The 24,297-nt window shown below is 42.7% G+C and overlaps 2 protein-coding genes across 2 annotated transcripts; one reads left to right on the top strand and one right to left on the bottom strand.

Moving 5' to 3' along the window:
* Positions 1-1,056: 1,056 nt before the first annotated feature.
* On the bottom strand, positions 1,057-16,309 carry LOC112247386 (phenylalanine--tRNA ligase beta subunit-like). Its single transcript, XM_042296332.1, is given in 17 exon segments — positions 1,057-1,708; positions 4,254-4,406; positions 4,621-4,738; positions 4,948-4,995; positions 4,997-5,041; positions 5,170-5,250; positions 5,359-5,566; positions 8,039-8,100; positions 9,175-9,226; positions 9,410-9,558; positions 9,664-9,771; positions 9,894-10,044; positions 10,500-10,615; positions 11,037-11,109; positions 11,245-11,402; positions 11,508-11,563; positions 16,203-16,309. Coding segments are annotated over 17 exon segments (1,788 nt in total). The 5' UTR covers positions 16,261-16,309; the 3' UTR covers positions 1,057-1,556.
* Positions 16,310-19,583: 3,274 nt separating this feature from the next.
* On the top strand, positions 19,584-23,894 carry LOC112247390 (2-acylglycerol O-acyltransferase 1-like). Its single transcript, XM_042296331.1, is given in 7 exon segments — positions 19,584-19,913; positions 20,055-20,233; positions 21,064-21,268; positions 21,584-21,701; positions 21,703-21,744; positions 22,338-22,537; positions 23,209-23,894. Coding segments are annotated over 7 exon segments (996 nt in total). The 5' UTR covers positions 19,584-19,816; the 3' UTR covers positions 23,364-23,894.
* The last annotated feature ends 403 nt before the right edge of the window (positions 23,895-24,297 follow it).

Genomic DNA, 24,297 nt, shown 5'->3' with positions numbered 1-24,297 from the left:
CTACGAGACTCGAAATTGAGCTCCGGAGCATCCTGTTTCGATTGATCATCCTTGATGTTTCTACAACTTGATTGGTGTCCACCTGTGGTAAATCCAATTGATTGGACATGATTTGGAAAGGCACAAACCTGTCTATATAAAATCCCACATTTGACAGTGCATGTCAGAGCAAAAACCAAGCCATGAGGTCGAAGGAATTGTCCGTAGAGCTCCGAGTCAGGATTGTATCGAGGCACAGATCTGGGAAAAAAATGTCTGCAGCATTGAAGGTCTAAGAACACAGTGGCCTACATCATTCTAAAATAGAAGACGTTTGGAACCACCAAGAAGGTGCTCTTCCTAGAGCTGGCCACCTTGCCAAATTGAGCAATCGGGAATGAAGGGCCTTGGTCAAGGAGGTGACCAAGAACCCAATGGCCAATCTGACAAAGCTCCTCTGGGGAGATGGGAGAACCTTCCAGAAGGACAACCATCTCTGCAGCACTCCACCAATCAGGCCTTTATGGTAGAGTGGCCAGACGGAAGCCACTCCTCAGTAAAAGGCACATGACAGCCCACTTGGAGTTTGCCTAAAGGCACTTAAAGACCCTCAGAAACAAGATTCTCTGGGTTGATTGAACTCTTTGGCCTGCATGCCAAGCATCACATCTGAAGGAAACCTGGCACTATCCCTACGGTGAAGCATGGTGGTGGCAGCATCATGCTGTGGGGATGTATTTCAGCAGCAGGGACTGGGAGACTAGTCTTTTGAGGGAAAGATGAACAGAGCAAAGTACAGAGAGATCCTTGATGATAACCTGCTCCAGAGCGCTCAGGACCTCAGACAGGGGCGAACACTCCTAAGCACACAGCCAAGACAACGCAGGAGTGGCTTCAGGACAAGTCTTTGAATGTCCTTGAGTGTCCCAGCCAGAGCCCGGACTGAAACTCAATCGAACATCTCTGGAGAGACCTGAAAATAGCTGTGCAGTGACGCTCCCCAGCCAACCTGACAGAGCTTGAGAGGATCTGCAGAGAATAACTAGAGAAACTCCCCAAATACAGGTGTGCCAAGCTTGTAGCATCATACCCAAGAAGACTTGAGGCTGTAATCGCTGACAAAAGTGCTTCAACAAAGTACTGAGTAAAGGGTCTGAATACTTATCACATTTACATATTTCCTTAAAAAAACTATGGAATCCATTTAAGAAAAAGTCTGTAACGTAACAAAATGTGGACAAGGTCAAGAGGTCAATACTTTCCAAATGCACTGTACCAGCCAAAAGTTTCTATGGTTACTTCATACACTGATGTACATTTGTCCAACAGAAATACCATGCATGATATCAACTGAACAATTAATTTGGGTCCGAATCCTAACTTTTGCACTCATATCTCAAGCTTTCAGTGTGATGTCAATGGGAGATTTGCGTGAAAACGTGAGTTCCAATGGAGAGGGTTGGTCCGTACTCTGCTGGAAACACCTGTGTTGGGATGGACTGAGCATGAGTAAATTAACCTGTGTTGGTTGATGAGTTTGGTGGTCTTACAAGTTCGGTGTGTGTCTGGGTGTGACATCACAGGATGGGCTCGATGTCGATGTCCAGGGCGGAGCATGGCATGGTGAGCTCAAAGTGGTTGATGACACTAGGGTGAAGGACCCCGAGGCGTCCTATGCTCTTCCCGCATGCAAAGATCTCAGCACAGCGACCAGGGAAGAAAGTGGAATCTGAAAGTGGGGAAACCGAAGAGGGGGGTGGGAAGGAAGGACAGGTGATGAGGCTTCTCAGTGGTCCAGTGAGAATAAATGTTTCCACACAGACGAGAGAGACTCAAGAGATAATGAGGCATAACTATTCTCAGATATGTGGAATAGTTAGTCACTTTAATAACTCTACCTACTTGTACATATTACCTCGACACCGGTGCCCCCGTACATTGACTCTGTACTGGTACCCCCTGTACATATAGCCTCCGCATTGACACTGTAGCGGTACCCCCTGTATATAGCCTCCACATTGACACTGTAGCGGTACCCCCTGTATATAGCCTCCACATTGACACTGTACCGGTACCCCCTGTATATAGCCTCCGCATTGACACTGTAGCGGTACCCCTGTATATAGCCTCCGCATTGACACTGTAGCGGTACCCCTGTATATAGCCTCCACATTGACACTGTAGCGGTACCCCCTGTATATAGCCTCCACATTGACACTGTAGCGGTACCCCCTGTATATAGCCTCCACATTGACACTGTACCGGTACCCCCTGTATATAGCCTCCACATTGACACTGTACCGGTACCCCCTGTATATAGCCTCCACATTGACACTGTACCGGTACCCCTGTATATAGCCTCCACATTGACACTGTACCGGTACCCCCTGTATATAGCCTCCACATTGACACTGTAGCGGTACCCCCTGTATATAGCCTCCACATTAACACTGTAGCGGTACCCCCTGTATATAGCCTCCACATTGACACTGTAGAGGTACCCCCTGTATATAGCCTCCACATTGACACTGCAGCGGTACCCCCTGTATATAGCCTCCACATTGACACTGTAGCGGTACCCCCTGTATATAGCCTCCACATTGACACTGTACCGGTACCCCCTGTATATAGCCTCCACATTGACACTGTACCGGTACCCCCTGTATATAGCCTCCACATTGACACTGTAGCGGTACCCCCATGTATATAGCCTCCACATCGACACTGTAGCGGTACCCCCTGTATATAGCCTCCACATTGACACTGTAGCGGTACCCCCTGTATATAGCCTCCACATTGACACTGTAGCAGTACCCCCTGTATATAGCCTCCACATTGACACTGTAGCGGTACCCCCTGTATATAGCCTCCACATTGACACTGTAGCGGTACCCCCTGTATATAGCCTCCACATTGACACTGTACGGTACCCCCTGTATATAGCCTCCACATTGACACTGTACCGGTACCCCTGTATATAGCCTCCACATTGACACTGTACCGGTACCCCCTGTATATAGCTTCCACATTGACACTGTAGCGGTACCCCCTGTATATAGCCTCCACATTGACTATGTACCGGTACCCCCTGTATATAGCCCCACTATTGTTATTTACTGCTGCTCTTTAATCCTTTGTTATTCTTCTCTTACTTTTTTAAAATGTATTTTCTTAACTGCATTGTTTGTTAAGAGCTTGTAAGTAAGCATTTCACTATAAGGTTGTATTTGGCACATGTGACAAATAACATTTGATTTGATGTGTGAGAGAGCTTACTGACAAGGTTTTTTAAAACAATGACTGCTTCTTAGAGCCTGTTCAAGGAGCCCATCTAGGCTCAGGGTTGCTATGACTCCACTTCCACAGAGATGTTCTGTTCCTATGCTGTTCTATTCTCTTCTCCATGGTGCTTCACTTCTTCCCACGTTGCTTTGCTTCTAAAAGCTAATGTACTCCTTAGCTCACCGTTCAGATGCTAACTCCTAACTAGCAACAGAAAGCGCTCTACATTGTGTGTCTCTTCGAAAGCAGGGCAGCACCATGACAACCAGTCTTTAAAAATGGTACACTAATAGCTAAGTTCAAGCCAGCCAGCCTGACAAGTGACAACCTATTCCACCAACCCTGAAAACCCTCTCAGATTCATTCTCTCTGAGCCAAGGTCAACACCAACCAGACAGTCAAGCATGCCTTTAACAGTTAAGTGAAACATGGGCATCTGCTCCCTAAGAGTCCCTCCCTCCCCCCATAGGATAACATTGCGGGAGGTCCTGCAGAAGATCATGACCCTGTGATGGGGTTAAGGTCACACAGACATGAGGAGCACATCTTTTTTTGCATGCGTGTTGTATGTCTGGTCTGCATAATAGTTTGCTAGTCGTGTAAATGTAACAGTTGAAGTGTTTTTTTTGTAGCTGTGTAAGTGTGTTTGTTTCAGGCAGTCTAAATGCCCATGGATGTGCCAGTCTATCTCCCTGTAAACTCAGACAGGGGAACTGCAGCAGCAGACGTGACTCACATGCAGTCTGACTCCCCCTGCTGAAACTACATGCTCTCTCTATCCCCAAGTCTCTCTCTGTCCTCCGCACCCCTGCTCTCCCTCTTTGCAACCTCCTCATCCCTCTCTCTCTGTGGTACTTGAGGCCATCGATTTCCCCCATGTCTGATTGTGCAGGAGACACGCACATCGGTCGGGTCGGGGGGTGGGGGGTGAATGAGTGAGTCAGAGAGAGAGTCCAGTTTAAACTAGTGAGATGGCTCCGTGGTTGTCTTACCGTCGGCAGCCTGGATGTGGTAGCCATTGCCCTGGCCTGGTTTGATCTCCAGCAGCTGCATGACCCTGTCCATCAGGCCGTGGATTACCTCAAACCCAGGACTCTTGTTGTAGTAGACAGCACACAGACGACGGTTGTTCCTGGCCCCCACGTCTGATTGGGAGAGCAGAGGACAACTTGGCCATTGGGATGTCTTTAAAAACTGATAATGACAGTGTCTTCTTGAGTATGAGGGAATCAGTATGTACATTCATGTTTGTCCTAATAAAGAAATTAGAAAGGCAGACATACAATGACATTATTTCTACACATATCCGTGAATACACTACATGATGAATACTTGGGTCACACCCACACACAAACACACCTTTGGTTTCATCCTTGAGCACCACGTCTGAAATCTCAAACAGCCTCAGAGGCAGAGGCGTCTTCCTGTTGGCAGCCACAGTCTTCAGCAGGCCTGACAGCAGGGTGGTGCGCGCCACCTGGTGGAAAAGACGAGCACTGCTGTTAATACCACCACCAGCCGCTGACCAACCCACCTAGTCACACAGCACTCTCTTTTGTAGTAAACACTCACATCAACAGGGGGTGATATAAAGTAAAACAGTTGAATGGATTCTAAGAGACTAAAGGGGGGCAGTTTATAATGTTATCATAGAGACATCATTAATCCACAGTAATGGTGGTCCACCTGGAACTCTGCTGTTTTGGGGTTGGAGATGTGACATGCTCTGGTCTCTGGAGATGTTCTTCAACAGCTTGTCAGCTATGTCCTCCTGAGAACACTGCACAGGAAGACAGATACAACACATGAAAATGTGTGTGCATGTTTATTATTTGGATCTCTATTAGCTTTTTCAGAAGCTATTCTTCCTGGAGTCCACAAAAGGTAGAGAGAGTGAGGTGTCAGTACCAGGGTGAAGGTGAGTGCCTCTGTGAATCCAGCAGCAGCCAGGTCCTGTCTCAGCAGCTCTGACAGCTTATTCAGTGGGAGCTAAAAACACAATAGTCATGAGATAGAAAACAATACCACCCAACCAGCAGCTCCAGTCAACAACCAATCAACTTCACTCCTGAATAACCTGCTGAAGAATACCCTCACCTGACTGGCTACGGTATAGGTGCGGGGCGTGGTGCGGGGAATATTGTTGAAACCGTACGCCATGGCGGCGTCCTCCATGATGTCACAGGCGTGGTTGACGTCAGAGCGCGCGGGCGGGATCTCCACCTCGATCTGTTTGCCGTCGCTTGTGACCTCTGAGTGCAAGCACATCTTGGTTAACAGCTGGGCGATGTGCTCAGTTGACTCACTGGAGACAAACAAACCATTACAAACAAACAGCGGCAGGTATCCTAGCGGTTAAGAGCATTGGGTCAGTATCTGAAAGGTTGCTGGTTCGAATCCCTGAACAGACTAGGTAAAAAAAATATCATTGAGCAAGGCACTTAACCATAATTCTCATGCAAGTCGCTCTGGATAAGAGTGTCTGCTAAATATGTACAATGTAAACCATTTATAAGCATCTGCAGAAATGTTGCAGTGGAGGCTCCTCAGAGGAGGAAGGGGAGGACCATCCTCCTCAGTGAAATTTAAAAAATAATAACTTTTTAAATGTTTCACAATTATCCTTTTTAGATAAAACTACCCTAAATATATTCATATGGCACCAAATAATTGATTAAATTACACTGTTTTGCAATGAAGGTCTACAGTAACTTCAACAGCACTGTCTGGGCTAGCACCATGGTGTAGCCGGAGGACAGTTCGCTTCCGTCCTCCTCTGGCTACATTGACTTCAATACAAAACCTAGGGGGCGTGTAGGACTCACCCGCTTTCATAGACATACATGGTAATTATGACCACTTCCGGAGGACGTCTTCCAACCAATGAAAGCTTTTGCAGTATGAACTGACATGTTGTCCATCCAATCATAGAATTGTTCATTCAGAGAATGAACCTACTGTGTTGTGTTGGGATTGTGACACAGAACATTATGGGGGTTCTGTGTGTTGAGAGGCTTGGTGACATTGTTGGATAGAGATTAAGAGTGAAGAGTTATAGTTGAGCATTTTGGGGATATTACTAAATTCAAGTTTTTTCAAGTCACAGGAGATGGAGGTACATTATAAATAGTTTTCTTGGTTTTAGAACATTATTTGTGTGTCCAGTTAGTGCAATTTATTTACATTTGCCTTGCTAACTTCAGTAGCTACCTAGCTACCAGCATGAGTGTGCTGTTTTCTCCACCAGAATGGTAGAATGGCCATTCTTGTTGTGGCCTTTTTGTTGAAGAACCCCTTTCATTCTCTGGGGTACATGGAAAAGGTGGGGGAGGGTCGACCTCTGCATTCAATACAAACTGGTATCAAAAGTATAACATTAGCTGGTTAACAGGGAGCCTTTCATCAGGCCATCTGTATTGCTGGCCTTCCCTGCTTTTTGGAAAGTCTGAGCCTTGGTCGAAAGGTGGGTATAGTGACATGAAGAACATCAATCGTTCAGCTAAATTAAAAAACAAAACCAGGGCATGCAAGAATGTGCTTTTAGAGGACACGACCAGAGGGAAAGTTCGGTTAACAGGGGCAACTTACAAGGAGCTTGCAGAGGTAATTGCACAATACAATGCTTTACTTGCTGAACATATCAAACTTTCGGCTGTCTTTTCTGGGATGTCGAAACAATTCCGAATGATTTGATAGCTTCCAAATGTTAGATTAATGAGATAGTTGATGCAACACATTTTTTTCACATGCACTCAGGGAGGCTTTCCACTTACCTCCATTACTTATTTAACAAAGATGATAACACAATCACTCCGGACAGACAAGCAAAAACTCCTGGCATAAATGTTGCAGCAGCCTAGGCTACACCTAAACATTAGAAATCTGACATGCTGTATCAGATGAAAACAAGACATTGTTTCAGTCTAATCAACTGTTAAAAATTGCCCCAAGGCTCTGGGACCTATTGTGCCACCAGTCTGCTTGCAGTTGTCAGTTATCGTCAGGTATGCGGATGATCAGGGCTTTATTCAGGAACGTGTTTTGGGCTTCTTTGATGTGTCAAGTGGGAGAGATGCGCAGTCTGTTTGACTTTATGCATTTTGAGATGTCCGAGTTTAAGTTCATAGAGAAACTCGTTGTCCAAACCTACGATGGCACAGCTGTAATGGAATGTATCTGCTATTTGTATTTACAGCCAAGTCCCCTCATGTTCCTTGAATAAGAGGTGACGACCACTCCACTCCACTGTCAACTTTCTCCTGACATGAACTGAAGCCACGACTTCTCATGTGCCCACTCACTCAATTTCCTCACATTACTGTATGTAGAGTCAATCACATACACAATCACATTATTACTCTTTGCTTAGACTAAATCATTCTTAGCTCTTTTGTCTAACTGTGTAGTGTGTTGTTTGTCTTCCCAGTAAAATCCTGTCGAGCACTGGTCAAGCCTCTGAACATCTCAACTCATGCCTCATAACCTCATTCAATCACTGCTGTGATCCCTTTCCAACACTGTAAGTAGCCCTCATTCCTATTTTTTATTTATTTAACTAGGCAAGTCAGTTAAGAACAAATTCTTATTTTCAATGACGGCCTAGGAACAGTGGGATAACTGCCTTGTTCAGGGGCAGAACAAGATTTTTTAACTTGTCACCTCAGGCATTTGATCTTGCAACCTTTCAGTTACTAGTCCAACGCTCTAACCACTAGGCTACCTGCCACCCCAGATCTCCAGAAACAGGTTTGGATATTATTTCAAGTCACTTAGTTACCTGATGCCAACTTTGCAGTTGATGAAGTCTGCTGACAGAGTCTCCTTCCTGTAAGCCAGCTCCTGAGAGGTCACATGGTATAGCAGGAAGGTAGAGGGTTAGGAAAATAATAGAATGGGGATAGTCCGAATTTAAATATTGACGAGCAGGTTCTAATATATACTGCACAAAAATATAAACGCAACATGCAACAATTTCAACGATTTTACTTAGTTATAGTTCATAAAAGGAAATCAGTTTATTAGGCCCTAATCTATTGATTTCACATGGCCAATCAGAATTTGTTTTTTTCCCACAAAAGGGCTTTATTAAGGACAGAAATACTCCTCAGTTTCATCAGCTGTCCGGGTGACTGGCCTCAGACGATCCCGCAGGTGAGGAAGAAGGATGTGGAGGTTCTGGGCTGGCATGGTTACAAGTGGTCTGCGGTTGTGAGGTCGGTTGGACGTACTGCCAAATTCTCTAAAACGATGTTGGAGGCGGCTTATGGTAGAGAAATTCGTATTAAATTCTATGGCAACAGCTCTGGTAGACATTCTTACAGTCAACATGCCATGACAATTGCACACTCCCTCAAAAATGGAGACATCTGTGGCAATGTGTTGTTTGACAACACTGCACATTTTAGAGTGGCCTTTTATTGTCCCCAGCACAAGGTGCACCTGTGTAATGATCATGCCTTTTAATCAGCTTCTTGGGGCGGCAGGGTAGCCTAGTGGGAGCGTTGGACTAGTAACCAAAAGGTTGCAAGTTCATATGCCTGAGCTGAAAATGTACAAATCTGTCGTTCTGCCCCTGAACAGGCAGTTAACCGCTGTTCCTAGGCCTTCATTGAAAATAAGAATTTGTTCTTAACTGACTTGCCTAGTTAAATAAATAAATAAAGGTAACATATGCCATACCTGTCAGTAGGACAAATTATCTCGGCAAAGGAGAAACGCTTACTAACAGGGATGTTAACAAATTTGTGGACAAAAGTTGGGATAAATAATAATTTGTGCGTATGGAAAATGTATATTATTTCAGCTCATGAAACATGGGACCAACACTTAACATGTTGCGTTTCTATTTTTGTTGAGTATATTTTCCCCAAAAAAGGAAACAGACTGCAGAGTGATGGTAAGTGGACACAGTACCGGGTACAGGCAGGTCCTGCCATCTGGGTACACCACCTCAACCACCTCTACCCTGAGAGAGAACAGGACATGGATCAAGAGGAGTATTTTAAAGTGGGGCCGGGCAAAGGAAATTCTTATCACTATCATTTCCACTAATTCATGGTCTTATTTTACACACAAAAATACATTAGGTTCAGCTATTAGTTATTTCATTTCAGTGATAGAAATCTAAACAGCTGTTGCCTGGACTCACGTGAAAGGCTCCTCACAATACTCGCAGAACATTGTCACCATCATGTCCAACACGATTTTTGCCTTGGTAAGATCAGTGGCTGTGCACTCGATAAAAACATTCTTCGTATTCAAGGAGATTTTGGAATGGTCCCCTAAAAAAACAACAGACTGTTAGAACAGCATCTACAGCATACGATGGGTTAATCAATATTGGAAGTCCACTAGGTTTATAGTTTGGCATGTAACCTGTGGTTATATGTGTGTGTCCTCAACATTGATGATTGGAGGCATAGACAGTACAATGTTGTTGCTGTCATAGATGACAGGATATACAGGCTTGTCTTCAATAATGTGCAGATAGTGTCGCAAGTGGCTGTCTGTCTGAGAGGGAGAAATACAAAGAAATCGAAACATAGGATGACAGAAATAAAAGATCTCTAGCCATAGCCAATCACAACACATTTTACAGAGGCTCATAATATTTGTTGCCAATCCCTGCTCACCTTGTAGAGGCTCATGAGTTCCTGTGCGGTGTACTCCTTTGCCTGGTTGAGAGGTTTGAAGCGTATGTCACCAGGTGGTTTGGCTGTGTAGGTGAAGGGGCCTGAAATGGTGTCCAGATCATGGGTGCCGATGGCAATCAGAGTCCTTTTCCTACAGAGCACAGATTAGTCACAACTTCCCCTGAGACAACACATCTCAGAGACTCCCAGAGAAGAACACACTGAAAGCCATCACTGAAGTATGAGACATGGTATTGAAAAAAGTTATCTGACCAAAACGTTGACAATAAATATGCAGAGGTAAAATGGTGTGCGTAAGTAAGCTTTGTCCAGCCAGAAAGGCTCCTGGCCCTATGAGCCGATCTCCTATTTCTGTAGCATACGGCAGTTTTATATACATGTACACCTGCTGGACATCTCCTTAATGCTGAATGCCAAATATAGAGGCATCAAAGCCTATGGTAAGATTCGACTGAGGACAGAACCACCAACTTTCCAATCTCAGGGAGGACACTAACCTAAAGGCCACTGAGTTGGTCAAACTGATGTGTGGGAATTATATATATTTTTCTGTGAAGGTAGAGATGTGTTAGGTGTCTGACTAACCTACAGACATTCTGATGGAGTTTCTCCTGTAGTTCGATAAAGCTGTCGTAGCGTTCCAGTGTGAAGGTGATGTTCCTCAGGACTGCAGCCACAGCGTGGGGTCGCACAGCAGCCGTCTGCGTCAGGCACACCCACACTGAGTCAGGATTCTCTCATTCATCTCTAAAATTCCACTCCCTTACTTCCAACACTTGGCCCAAAGCCTCCTTGCACAGCCTCTACAAATGTAGAGGCATTCATCAACAGTTCAATACCTTAATTAATCTCGTCACAAAAGGACTACAGTGGTGGTTCATTCATTATAAGATGTATGAACCAACCCTAACACTCTGCCCAGAACCCAGGCCATTAAACTAAAAGTCCATGTTTTCCACCCCCACCCTCCTCTGTGATGACCAAACTAAACAACCCTAACACTCTGCCCAGAACCCAGGCCATTAAACTGAGGGTGTGGTCCGTGATTTCCACACACCTCCTCTGAACACCAAACACTCTGCCTATCATTAAACAGAGAACCTGTCCGTGTTATCCACCCACCTCCTCTGTGATGACCAGCCTCTGAGGCTCTCCGTTGGCTGGACTCACACGCCTGTAGCAAGGTGCTTCCATCCTGGAGCGCAAACACACATGGAGAAGTCAATACACGGCTGAAGACAACACACACGATAAAGCAGCACAAGCTGAAGTAATTTGGCAATGTAAGAGTAATGTTTAAGCACACAATTTTCCATATAGATGTGTTTACATACTTTGCTTGAAGACCTGCAGGCCCCTGACCAGTCCTTCCAGACACAGCAGATCATAGCGGTTAGCTGGGACATCAATCTTATACAGAATCACATCAGATGCCCCCTCTGCCTTAGTGTTCCCCTGCTCACGACGGATGATGTCCTTCTCTGAGGTCTGAAGGACAGGGTTAGAAGGAGGATGGTTAGCCCGAAAATACTAAATTGGTTATCACACAAACAAGTGGATATGGTTGAGGTTCATCCTCAGTCTTCTACTCACGATCTCATCAAGCTCCAGCCCAAACTCAAAACACAACTCATCAAATTCTTCATCAGCTGAAAGAAAGGAAAAGAGAATAACATTTGAATATCTGTTGGAACAATGCATGTATTTGTCACACCTCCATTCTCAATTTAGTTATATTTTACTAGTTAAATGGACGTAGCTATGTGGTGGTCAGTCAGTAGCAGGTCTGGACTGGGAAATGATGCAATCGTCATGAAATAACAAGCATCAGTTCTGTCAACACTTTCTTTACAACTAGAATTAGAACAGCTTTACACGGTTCTGGCAAAGGGTGCCTTTGTAAGGTCAAGAGCAAAATGGATTGAAGAGGGGGGATGAAACACTAGTTAGTTACTTTTTTGCACTTGAAAAGAGAAACTACAAAATAAAATCTGTAACTGCACTCAAAATTAACAATGTTTTATGCAAAGATCCCATTACAATATCATCATTTGTCAATTATTTTTATGAAAACCTTTACAGCTCTCAATTTCAGGAAGATGGTTGTGAAAACAACGTTTGCCATATTCAGAATTGTGTCTCTGTAATTGAGGATGATTTCCACTCACTTTGCTATTCACCTGTGTCAATTGAAGGAATTAGAGAGGCTCTGAATTCAATGAAAAAAGGGAAATCACCTGGTCCTGATGGCTTGTCAGTTGAATTCTATAGGCAGTTTTGGGAGTTACTAGAAGAAGATTGCATTAAAACTTCTTAGGGCTGCAACCCCGTTAACGGTATAGATATGACAACAGCCAGTGAAAGTGCAGGGCGCCAAATTCAAAACAACAGAAATCCCATAATTAAAATTCCTCAAACATACATGTATCTTATACCATTTTAAAGGTAATCTTGTTGTTAATCCCACCACAGTGTCCGATTTCAAATAGGCTTTACAGCGAAAGCACCACGAACGATTATGTTAGGTCACCACCAACTCACAGAATAATTCAGCCATTTTTCCAGCCAAAGAGAGGAGTCACAAAAAGCACAAAGAGACAAAATTAATCACTAACCTTTGATGATCTTCATCAGATGACACTCATGGGACTTCATGTTACACAATATATGTATGTTTTGTTTGATAAAGTTCATATTTATATCAAAAAAATCTCAGTATATAAATGTCAATAAATACAATTGTTAGACATGAAATATAGATATACCTCTCCTTAATGCAACCGCTGTGTCAAATTTCAAAAAAACTTTACAGAAAAAGCAAACCATGCAATAATCTGAGACGCTCAGAAAATAAATACAATTATCCGCCATGTTGGAGTCAACAGAAATCAGAAATAACATGATAAATATTCCATACCTTTGACGATCTTCATCAGAATGCATTCCCAGGAATCCTAGTTCCACAATAAATGCTTGATTTGTTCGATAATGTCCATTATTTATGTCCAAGTAGCTACTTTTGTTAGCGCATTTAGTACACAAATCCAAACGCTTGTGCAGGTCCATCCGAACGTCAGACAAAAAATTCAAAGAGTTATATTACAGGTAGAAGAAACTTGTCAAACTAAGTATATAATCAATCTTTAGGATGTTGTTATCATAAATCTTCAATAAAGTTCCAACCGGAGAATTCCTTTGTCTGTAGAGAAGCCATGAAACGCAGGTCGCTATCATGTGAAATGCGTGAGACCAGGACCTGGCTCTCTGCCAGACCACTGACTCAAAGAGCTCCCATCCGGCTCCACAACACAGTAGAAGCCTCATTCAAGTTTCTAAAGACGGTTGACATCTATTGGAAGCCCTAGGAAGTGCAACTTTATCCATATCCCACTGTGTGTTCAATAGGGGCTGGGTTGAAAATCGACCAACCTCAGATTTTCCACTTCCTGTTTGGATTTATTCTCAGGTTTTTGCCTGCCATATGAGTTATGTTATACTCACAGACATAATTCAAACAGTTTTAGAAACTTCAGAGTGTTTTCTATCCAATACTATTAATAATATGCATATATTAGCATCTGGGACTGAGGAGCAGGCCGTTGACTCTGGGCACCTTTCATCCAAGCTACTCAATAGTGCCCCTGCATCCATAAGAAGTTAAACGTGGGGAAATAGTCTCCACTATGAAACAGGGCCTTATTTCATTGATTCCAAAGCCCGATAAAGACCCTTCTCTCACGACTGACCAATTACTTTATTAAATATTGATTACAAATGGATTGCTCTGGTTTATCCCAAAAGATTAAAGAAATGAATAGATACCATTATAAATGAGACTCAAACAGGATTTATGAAGGGCCGTCACATAAGCTCTAACATTCGTTTAGTCTTGGACCTTGAAGATTATTCATATACAATTGACTCCGATGTGGTTGTCTTATTTTTGGACTTCTGTAAAGCCTTTGACATAATTGAACATTAATTTCTCTTTAGGATCACATACATTTTGGATTTGGTGAAACTTTTATCTAAGTAATTTGCATGTTTTACAAAGATATAAATAGTTCTGTGTTACTAAACCTTAATACTTCCAAAAGATTCAGTATCAACAGAAGTGTACGTCAGGGATGCCCAATTTTGCCATTTTTATTAATTTTGGTTGTGGAACTTCTATCTCTAGATATTCTGAATAATGCAAATTTGTATGGCTTAATCATTTTTAACAAAGAAATCAAAATTTCCCAACTGGCTGATGATACTACTCTTTTCTTAAGAGACAAAGACACGGTCACCCATGCCCTTAATACTATAACTGCATTTTCTATTGCATCAGGATTAATGCTGAATGTTTCTAAATGTGAAATCTTATGTTTATTTGACTCTGATGATAAAGAAATAGAAAATATTCCTGTAAAGGACTGTGTTAAATATTTAGGAATACATCTGTCAAAAAAACACTTAGACAACATTTTAATTTCTCTCCTAAAATTAAGAGAACCAAAAATATATTTAATAATTGGCTACAAAGATATCTTTCTATAATTGGGAGAGTACTTCTGTCCAAGGCAGAGGGACTGTCTCATTGTGTGTACCCCTCATTATCGTTATATGTAAATCCTGATCTCTAAATCCTGTAAAGAGATCAATAAGACCTTTCTTGACTTATTTTTCCAGATAAGTCTCAAACTAAAAAAGTCAGTCCTTTCTAACAAAAAAGCTGAAGGCGGTCTAGAAGTGTTGGATTTTGTTGATATAAATAACCCTTACAAGATAAACTGGTTGAAAAGATGCTTGATCAATAATGAATCAATATGGTATTTCATTCCAAATAATGTGTTTAATAAGTTGGGAGGTCTTCAATTTTTACTGAAATGCAATTATATTCCTGAAAGATTACCTGCTAAATTGGCAAGGTTTCACCAACCAGCTTTAATGGCCTGGAAAATGTTTCCTGCACAATTTTTCTCCTCATAAAGCTCTTTTGTGGAATAATTCAGACATAACTGTAAGGAATAAGTCATTGTTCTACCCCAGCTGACATGAGAGGAATATTGACTTTGTCCTTGATGTTTTTGACAACAAGGATATTATTCTCACATATGAACAATTTATAATATTGAAAGAATTTCCAATACCTTTCCGAGAGTTTATTTCTGTGATCAAAGACGTTCCCAGTGGTCTAACTACACTAATGAAAACTCATCTTAGTTTTGATAATGATCACAAAGTTTATCCAGAACTCAGATTGGAAGGCGTGGGCTTACTTGAGAGATCTTGTTGTAATAAATAGACAGATTCTTCATTCACAAAACCAACTTACACTGAGAGGAAAGTTTTTCTGGAACATGCTTATTCCTGACATTGTCTGGAAAAATGCATGGTTAAGACCTTACAAATATTGTATACCAAACAAAGTTAAGGAAGTGCACTTCAACATTTTACAATAGATATATCCATCTATGATGTCCAAATTTGTGGCTATTGATATGCGTTTTCTGTCAAAATAAGAAGGTGAGAATCTGTCTCACTTGTTCTTTGAATGTAAATGTGTGTCCGAATTTTGGGAAAACCTTGCAAAATACTAATTTACCATTATGAACACCGCCTATGTTTTTGACATGAAAGATATGTTACTATTGCAATAACAAAACCACTGAAATTATTGTATTTTTTTATTTTATTCTGGTTGCCAAATACTTCATTCACAAACAAAAATTCAAAAGTTCTACACCAAATTACACATTTGATTGAATTTAACTATTTTATTAAAACATTAACCCTAGTGAACAATAACAAGAATAATATTTTCTTAAAGCATTACAATAAGATTTTTTCAGAGTGATTACAATTGCATTAGAATTGTTTATTTTTTAAATATTTTGTTTGTTCCAGTATTTTCTCATTAATACCTGCGTTCTGTTTTGATGTAATGTTGACGTAAGAATGTAAATAGTTTCTGTATTTTGATTTAAAAAATAAGTTCTGTCAACACTATCAAATCCTGTTGTCAATCACGATTCAGTAGAAACTGAGTAAATGCCGTTGTGTATGAAATATGTGATATGTTGATAAACAACACACAAAATGATCGAAACGCTGTTATTGCCACGGCATCAGTTACTGTTAGCTGAAGCTAGCTAATTATCCCATCCATTCAAACATGCAGCCGCTAACTAGCTAGCTATAGCAACATTCCTTCGGTCTGAAAACACAACACAGAAACATACTAGTTTAATTGTCAAGTTTACTGAATATCTATTACTTGATATGGTAAGTAACATTTCTTACTGTATGTTCTGCCCAAGGCATGGAACACAAGATCCCTTTTTATACTGACAATCGGCATGTTGAACACGGCTAAACGCTAGCTGCAAATCCTTCCTCCAAGACTGAAGGACCCCTCGAAACCGGCTGTAGCTGTCCGGGATAATGCCAGTCTGAATTATTGGTAAAGCACTACTCTTACCAAAAGGGGCATTTTGTATCGAATAACATAAACGGCCATTTCAAATAATTTATTCACAGTCACACTGGACTATCGAATACCAAGTGTAACGGGGGAGAACTGTTGTATTGTGAACGCACAATAATTGGTCTACCAGTCCCAGGTGGGAAGGGAAAGACGATACCTATGGTGCTTTCAAGACAACCGTGAACACTTTTTCTTTTTTACTCAGAACTCAGAAGAATAGAGGTCAGTGACATTCAGGTCGGAAAGTTGGAGCTAAAGAAAGAGGCCCTAATTCCCAAATTGAAATTCAGAGTTGGATGACTGTTCAAAACCATTTTCCCAGTCTGCACTTGTTTATTTCTGAGATCCCAAATAGTCAAATCAAATCACACTTTTATTAATAGTTTATAACCCCCCTAATTAAAAAATATATATATACACTGCTCAAAAAAATAAAGGGAACACTAAAATAACACATCCTATATCTGAATGAATGAAACTTTTTTCTTTACATAGTTGAATGTGCTGACAACAAAATCACACAAAAATTATCAATGGAAATCAAATTTATCAACCCATGGAGGTCTGGATTTGGAGTCACACTCAAAATTAAAGTGGAAAACCACACTACAGGCTGATCCAACTTTGATGTAATGTCATTAAAACAAGTCAAAATGAGGCTCAGTAGTGTGTGTGGCCTCCACGTGCCTGTATGACTTCCCTACAAGCCTGGGCATGCTCCTGATGAGGTGGCGGATGGTCTCCTGAGGGATCTCCTCCCAGACCTGGACTAAAGCATCCGCCAACTCCTGGACAGTCTGTGGTGCAACGTGGCGTTGGTGGATGGAGCGAGACATGATGTCCCAGATGTGCTCAATTGGATTCAGGTCTGGGGAACGGGCAGGCCAGTCCATAGCATCAATGCCTTCCTCTTGCAGGAACTGCTGACACACTCCAGCCACATGAGGTCTAGCATTGTCTTGCATTAGGAGCAACCCAGGGCCAACCGCACCAGCATATTGTCTCACAAGGGGTCTGAGGATCTCATCTGGGTACCTAATGGCAGTCAGGCTAACTCTGGCGAGCACATGGAGGGCTGTGCGGTCCCCCAAAGAAATGCCACCCCACACCATGACTGACCCACCGCGAAACCGGTCATGCTGGAGGATGTTGCAGGCAGCAGAACGTTCTCCACGGCGTCTCCAGACTCTGTCACATCTGTCACATGTGCTCAGTGTGAACCTGCTTTCATCTGTGAAGAGCACAGGGCGCCAGTGCCGAATTTGCCAATCTTGGTGTTCTCTGGCAAATGCCAAACGTCCTGCACGGTGTTGGGATGTAAGCACAACCCCCACCTGTGGACGTCGGGCCCTCATACCATCCTCATGGAGTCTATTTCTGACCGTTTGAGCAGACACATGCACATTTGTGGCCTGCTGGAGGTCATTTTGCAGGGCTCTGGCAGTGCTCCTCCTGCTCCTCCTTGCACAAAGGTGAAGGTAGCAGTCCTGTTGGTCCTTTGGTGGTGGGTGATTCTGTAACGACCGTTGTTGGTGGAAGAAGAGGAGGACCAATGCGCAGCGATGTAAGTGTCCATATCATTTATTACCACTAAGCGGGCAGGCTGGCTAACAGCTTGCTGCCTGGCCTGCACCCCGTCTCATTGTGAAGCTAGGAGCGTTAGAGCCATGTCTACGTTGATAGATGAGAGCCCCCCTCAAGCTTGGATGGAATCCATCACTCCTCACAGGCAAGGCTTAGTCCTCCACTATCTTTTGGGAGGTTCAGAAAACATTTTTAAACCAGCGATTGAGTCTGCTGTAGAGCTCATCACTCCCCTTAACTGGGAGGGGGCCAGAGACAATTACTCGATGCCAACACATCTTTCTAGCTAAGTTACATGCTGAAGCTATGTTGCTGATGGTTTAATCCAAACATCGTTGGTGACGATGTGAATAACAATATCCCGATACAGTCAACACTCGCCAGTTTAAGCCACAGCCAGCACCATCTTCAGATGAACCTTTATGTCGGTAGCCCCGCCCCCTGGAACATACAATGTATGATCACTGGCTGATTCTTTTTAAGTATAATACTGCGGGTAATGGTGTCGTCAATGACTAGGGTTTTCAATTTGTCAGAGCTAATGGTGGGAGTCACCGGGCTCAGACACTTCCTAACCTCAAGCCAAATGTATGACCATATTAGAGACAAATATTTCCCTCAAATTACACAGACCCACAAAGAATTAGAAAACAAATCCAATTTTGGTGAACTGCCATATCTATTGGGTGAAATACCACAGTGTGCCATCACAGCAGCAATATGTGTGACCTGTTGCCACAAGAAAAGGGCAACAACTGAAGCACAAACACCATTGTAAATACAACCCATATTTAGGTTTATTTATTTTCCCTTTTTGTACTTCAACTATTTGCACATTGTTACAACACTGTATATAGACATAATATGACATTGGAAATGTCCCTACTCTTTTGAAACTTTTGTGAGTGTAATGTTTACAGTTCATTTCTGATTGTTAATTTCACTTTTGTTTATCTATTTCACTTGCTTTGGCAATGTAAATATGTGTCCCATATGTGTCCCTCATCTTTGTATCTGTGCCATTATAGCATCTGTGACATTATGGGCAGCACTATTGATGCTATATCCATTTTAAAGTAGTCCATTTTCTTCTTCTTCATTGGCTGATGGCGCTCAACTCATAGGAATCCCCACCCAATTGACTCCTTTAAAACGGTGGAAGCCCTCAAGGGCAATGTCCATGCTAAAATATCCATGATGAGTCCTCCAACTATCTATATGACAACCGGCACAACCCCAATGTAAAGTCATTTTGGGTAAGTTGCCAAAATGCCATGCATATCAGTGCATTCGTAACAACCTAACCATTACAAAACTTCTATTTGATCAAATATGCCTCATGTATCAAATGGGCAATTACATTTTTGTAGACCAAATTCAACTCGCTCATTGACCGCCATACAAAAATTCCTCACTTCGTGATTTATTTTTGTGGACAGTTTGGGTAAGGTAAAAAATCTCTCTTCTCCTCTTCTTCTCTGGGTGTACTCAATTTCTCCTTGGTTATAATTTACGTTTTCCACAAGATGGTGCTAGAACAAAGAAACAAGAGTAGGCAAAAGCCTGATATCGCAATCATATAGCAGCCCATTTAGACCAGTGTTTTGGAAGTTGATAAAGTCAAGTGTATGGTAAGAGACCAGGCACACAAAAATGAGTATAGCCTATCATTTGTATTTTTCTTGAATAGTCCTGCGCATGAAGTCTCGCCAAAATGCCACGAACTTGGATGACCGCCTTGTTAAAGCTGCTGAGTATAAAAAGATTTTGACAAGGACAGGGGCTTCCCCTGCTCTGTGCCCAAGACTGCGGAACCTTTTAGAAGCCGGGAGTGGGAACCGCAGACATGGTCAAGATAGAGCTTGCACCGTTGAATATCCCATTCAACCGACATTTACAGACAGCTGCAGTTCTTCAATGGGTCTTCTGCTTTCTCTTTGGAGGTAACTGGTAGGCTTCTGCACACTTCCTCATCTTCAGCAAATCATAACCATGGTGGCCCAGGGTTGGGGTCAATTAAAATCAGTGCTTACTCATGTGATGCCCATATTTCTCTTCACTTCCATCTTGTCCTGTCTGTCTAGCGCAGTGTTGTTTTTGTGTGTACGTTGTGATCGTGTTGAATGGATACTGGCACGTGGCTGCACTGTATGCCCTGTGGCTCTACCTGGACTGGGACACACCTCAGGCTGGGGGCCGCAGGTCTGACTGGGTACGCCACTGGACCGTGTGGAAACACTTTGGAGACTATTTCCCCATCCATGTAAGTAGGCTTATGACGTGTTCTGGTTGTGTAGCCTATGCATTTAATGATGCATGGAGGCCAACTAATATCAAGCCTCATTATTATCAACAGTATTAGGTTATTGCACCATTCTTTGCATAATTTAGACTTCAGCCTGTGTGTAATGACACTCAGAATTACTGATTGAATTCCATGTTGAATTAATAATATCACAATTTGTATGCGAACACCTATTAACTGAATGATAAATGTAATTGAGGACGTTTGTCTCAAACATCTCATGACTGCCTACATGACAGTCTAATGACTGCCTACATGACAGTCTCATGACTGCCTACATGACAGTCTCATGACTGCCTACATGACAGTCTCATGACTGCCTACATGACAGTCTCATGACTGCCTACATGACAGTCTCATGACAGTCTCATGACTGCCTACATGACAGTCTCATGACTGCCTACCCACTCTTTATCCACTGCCCTTTGGTGTATTAATAGCTCAAATAGGTCAAAGCCATTGTAAAGTGGTCATCGGCCAATACATCATGGTGATCCCATGGCTAAAGGCCCAGCCCCTGTCACATCCACCCATTCTGAGGTTGAGTTCCTGCCCGACTACATTGCAGATGTATGCCAGATCTTACAAGGCCTGGATAGGTATTTAACATATCAGCTAACCACATCATATGACATAACCATCAGATGCCTGACTGCACAGTCGATGACGTAGCACACGACCATTGGTTGACGCAATGCAACATCTGCGCATCTAGTCAGGCAGGAACTCAACCTATGTCTTATCCATTGTCCTCTCACTGTTCATGTCTTGTCTGTGTCTGTGGTCAGCTGATTAAGACATGTGACCTAGACCCAGAAAGGAACTACCTGATGGGGTTCCATCCTCACGGAATCCTGGTAGCCGGAGCGTTTGGCAATTTCTGTACAGAATACACAGGTTTCCAAGAGCTCTATCCAGGAATGACTCCTTATCTGCATACCCTCAGCATCTGGTTCGGCTTCCCATTCTTCCGGGAGTACCTTATGTTCTCAGGTGAACTTTGTTAGGGATGTATTTATGAACCATAGCCATCAGATGCATTCCACCACAATGCTTCTGGTTTTTCTCATTTAAACACTATCAGTGAGCTTTCAAGGTTAGGTAAATACTGGAGTGCATTTTGAAGGACCCGAACATTACATTTCAAGGTCCAAACATTGTGTCGCACACTGTAGTGCAGTATTAGTTTGTCAACAATTCTTTCTTCATATTGTGGATATTGTAAGTCTTTTCAAATAAACTATGCCCTGTGAAAGTTTTTTCCTGGCCACATTTGTTCTAAGTATACTGTGCTGTACCTCCCCTAAGGGGTTGTTTCTTGTTCCAAGAAGAGTCTTACCCATGTGTTGAGCCAGAAGGGAGGGGGCAACGTGTCAATCATAGTGATTGGCGGGACGGCAGAGTCCCTGGAGGCCAGGCCTGGAGGCCCTCAACAGGAAGGGCTTTGTCAAGATTGCTCTCAGGTGTGGGTGAGTCTCTGTCTGGGTTCGCTTGTACACTTAAAAATGCATCCTTCCTGCCTTATTTCCTGTCAATCTACTCATCATCTATAACCATCTCGTTTTAAATAAAGTATTATAAATGTTCATGTTGACTGAAATCTCCCCCATAAGGGCCATTACTGAATGTACTGTAGGCCATGAAGTGACCTATGAATCTTAACCCCAGGGCTTTTAATGACCCATGTGTTGAGATGAAAGGAAAAGCACTGTAATATTACAGTACACACACACCTGCATGATTAACTGATTTATGTCCTCCGCTCAGAGATTTGAAAGAATCACTCATTTGACTGGGCATTTAGTTGTTAAAAACAGAATTAGGATACACTCAGGTCAGAAGGATTATGGGTAGCCGCTCTACATTCCACTTTAGATAGATTGGTGTGAGAGCAATAATGACATAGATTTCTTTTGCAAAAAAAAAAAAAAAAAGATCACATTGAAACACATTGATTTTGCAAACAACCACAAACATCAAATTATGAGGTTGCGGTCAAGCGTGGAATTATGCATCTGGTAAAAAAATTCTGACTTGTTCTCTCACCTTTTCCTGTGTGCAGGGCTCATCTGGTGCCAGTGTTCTCCTTTGGGGAGAATGATCTGTTTAATCAGCTGAAGAACCCAAAGGGCTCCCTGGTCCGTACCATCCAGGAGGGCATGAGGAAGACCCTGGGCTTCAGCCTGCCTCTGTTCCACGCCCGGGGGGTCTTCCAGTACAGCTTGGGCTTCATGCCCTTCAGACAACCCATCTACACCATTGGTGAGTGGGGGATGGGGGACAATATGGGTGGAAAGTCATAGGAAGAGAGAGGTGACAAGGAAAAAGAGACTAAAATATGATCCATTTGTGTCTATGGGGAAACATATTCCTTAAACTATTTACAAACAACATTCAGAAACAATGTGCAGTCACAGTGCTCTGATTGAAGGAAATCTTCTAGTTAGCTAGTCATCACCCAGATGGCAAAATAAAAGCTCACTGGGGGAGAGGGAGAACAGCCGACATATATGGGAAACTGGTAAACTGGTTCATAGCTAACTGTGTTAAGGGTAACTGTAACCATGGCCGCAGCTGAGGTCAGCCAAGACATCGTGACCAGCTGGAACAGAGCCGTCCACAGTGAAGGGTCACTGGGCTACAGCCAATCAAATCACCTTAGAGCTGTAAACTCATGTGTCCTCAGTCTTGCCCTTTGTTCCACTTCCTTTATCTCTCCCCTCCCTTTCTCTCCTGTTCCTCCTTTGAGTGACTACATTTGAACATTCTGTAATTCCTCTGCCTTTCATTTTCTGCTCTCACTGAACCCCATCTGTATTTTTACTCTCTCTTTCTCAACTGCCTCTCTCTCTCTCTCTCTCTCTCTCTCCCCATCTACCCTTGGCCCATCTTTCCCTCCTTCCCTTCCCTTCCTCTCTCCATCTCTTTCTCAGTGGGAGAGCCCATAGTGGTGGAGAGGAACGTGAGCCCCTCATCAGCTGAGGTAGACAGGCTGCATGGCTGTTACCTGGAGGCGCTGGCTAAGCTGTTTGAGCAGCACAAGGCTGAGTACAGGATCCTAGAGCACCAGCACCTCATCTTCACCTGACCAGACCAAATTAAGTCAGATAGCACTGCACTGTAGGATTGGACCATTCAACCAGCTCCTGACCAATACACACTGATACAGACTTTCAAACAAACATAGTGCAAACATACACAAAAGCACACATGGGAAATGGACACGTGCATGCTTACACACATGTACAGTGAACACCCATATACACAATCAAACGGCCATCGCTCTCTTATGCAGTCACCATAGGCCCAAAATAGGTTAGCTGAGTTGAGCGTTGGAAATCCCGCTCATTGCGCACCGCTCTGGTGCTCCATCTCCTTTCCACCCGCTCTCTAAAAACCCTTTCACGTTCATTAAAATCACAATTTAACCAACACCCATCTATTTTTCTGACTACCTAGACCTACCATTTGGTTTTGAAGTATTGAAACCAAACCACATGACTTGAATGAAAAGTATTTGAATGAAAAGGTGAATATAATAATCATTTCAAATAGGCTACATGTCATGTTAAACAACATATAAACACTCTAAATACAGTGCCTTGCGAAAGTATTCGGCCCCCTTGAACTTTGCAACCTTTTGCCACATTTCAGGCTTCAAACATAAAGATATAAAACTGTATTTTTTTGTGAAGAATCAACAACAAGTGGGACACAATCATGAAGTGGAACGACATTTATTGGATATTTCAAACTTTTTTAACAAATCTACAACTGAAAAATTGGGCGTGCAAAATTATTCAGCCCCCTTAAGTTAATACTTTGTAGCGCCACCTTTTGCTGCGATTACAGCTGTAAGTCGCTTGGGGTATGTCTCTATCAGTTTTGCACATCGAGAGACTGAATTTTTTTCCCATTCCTCCTTGCAAAACAGCTCGAGCTCAGTGAGGTTGGATGGAGAGCATTTGTGAACAGCAGTTTTCAGTTCTTTCCACAGATTCTCGATTGGATTCAGGTCTGGA

This window comes from Oncorhynchus tshawytscha, linkage group LG13 (assembly GCF_018296145.1).
Source record: "Oncorhynchus tshawytscha isolate Ot180627B linkage group LG13, Otsh_v2.0, whole genome shotgun sequence".
Lineage (NCBI taxonomy): Eukaryota > Metazoa > Chordata > Actinopteri > Salmoniformes > Salmonidae > Oncorhynchus > Oncorhynchus tshawytscha.
This window is presented reverse-complemented; position numbering and strand designations above follow the sequence as displayed.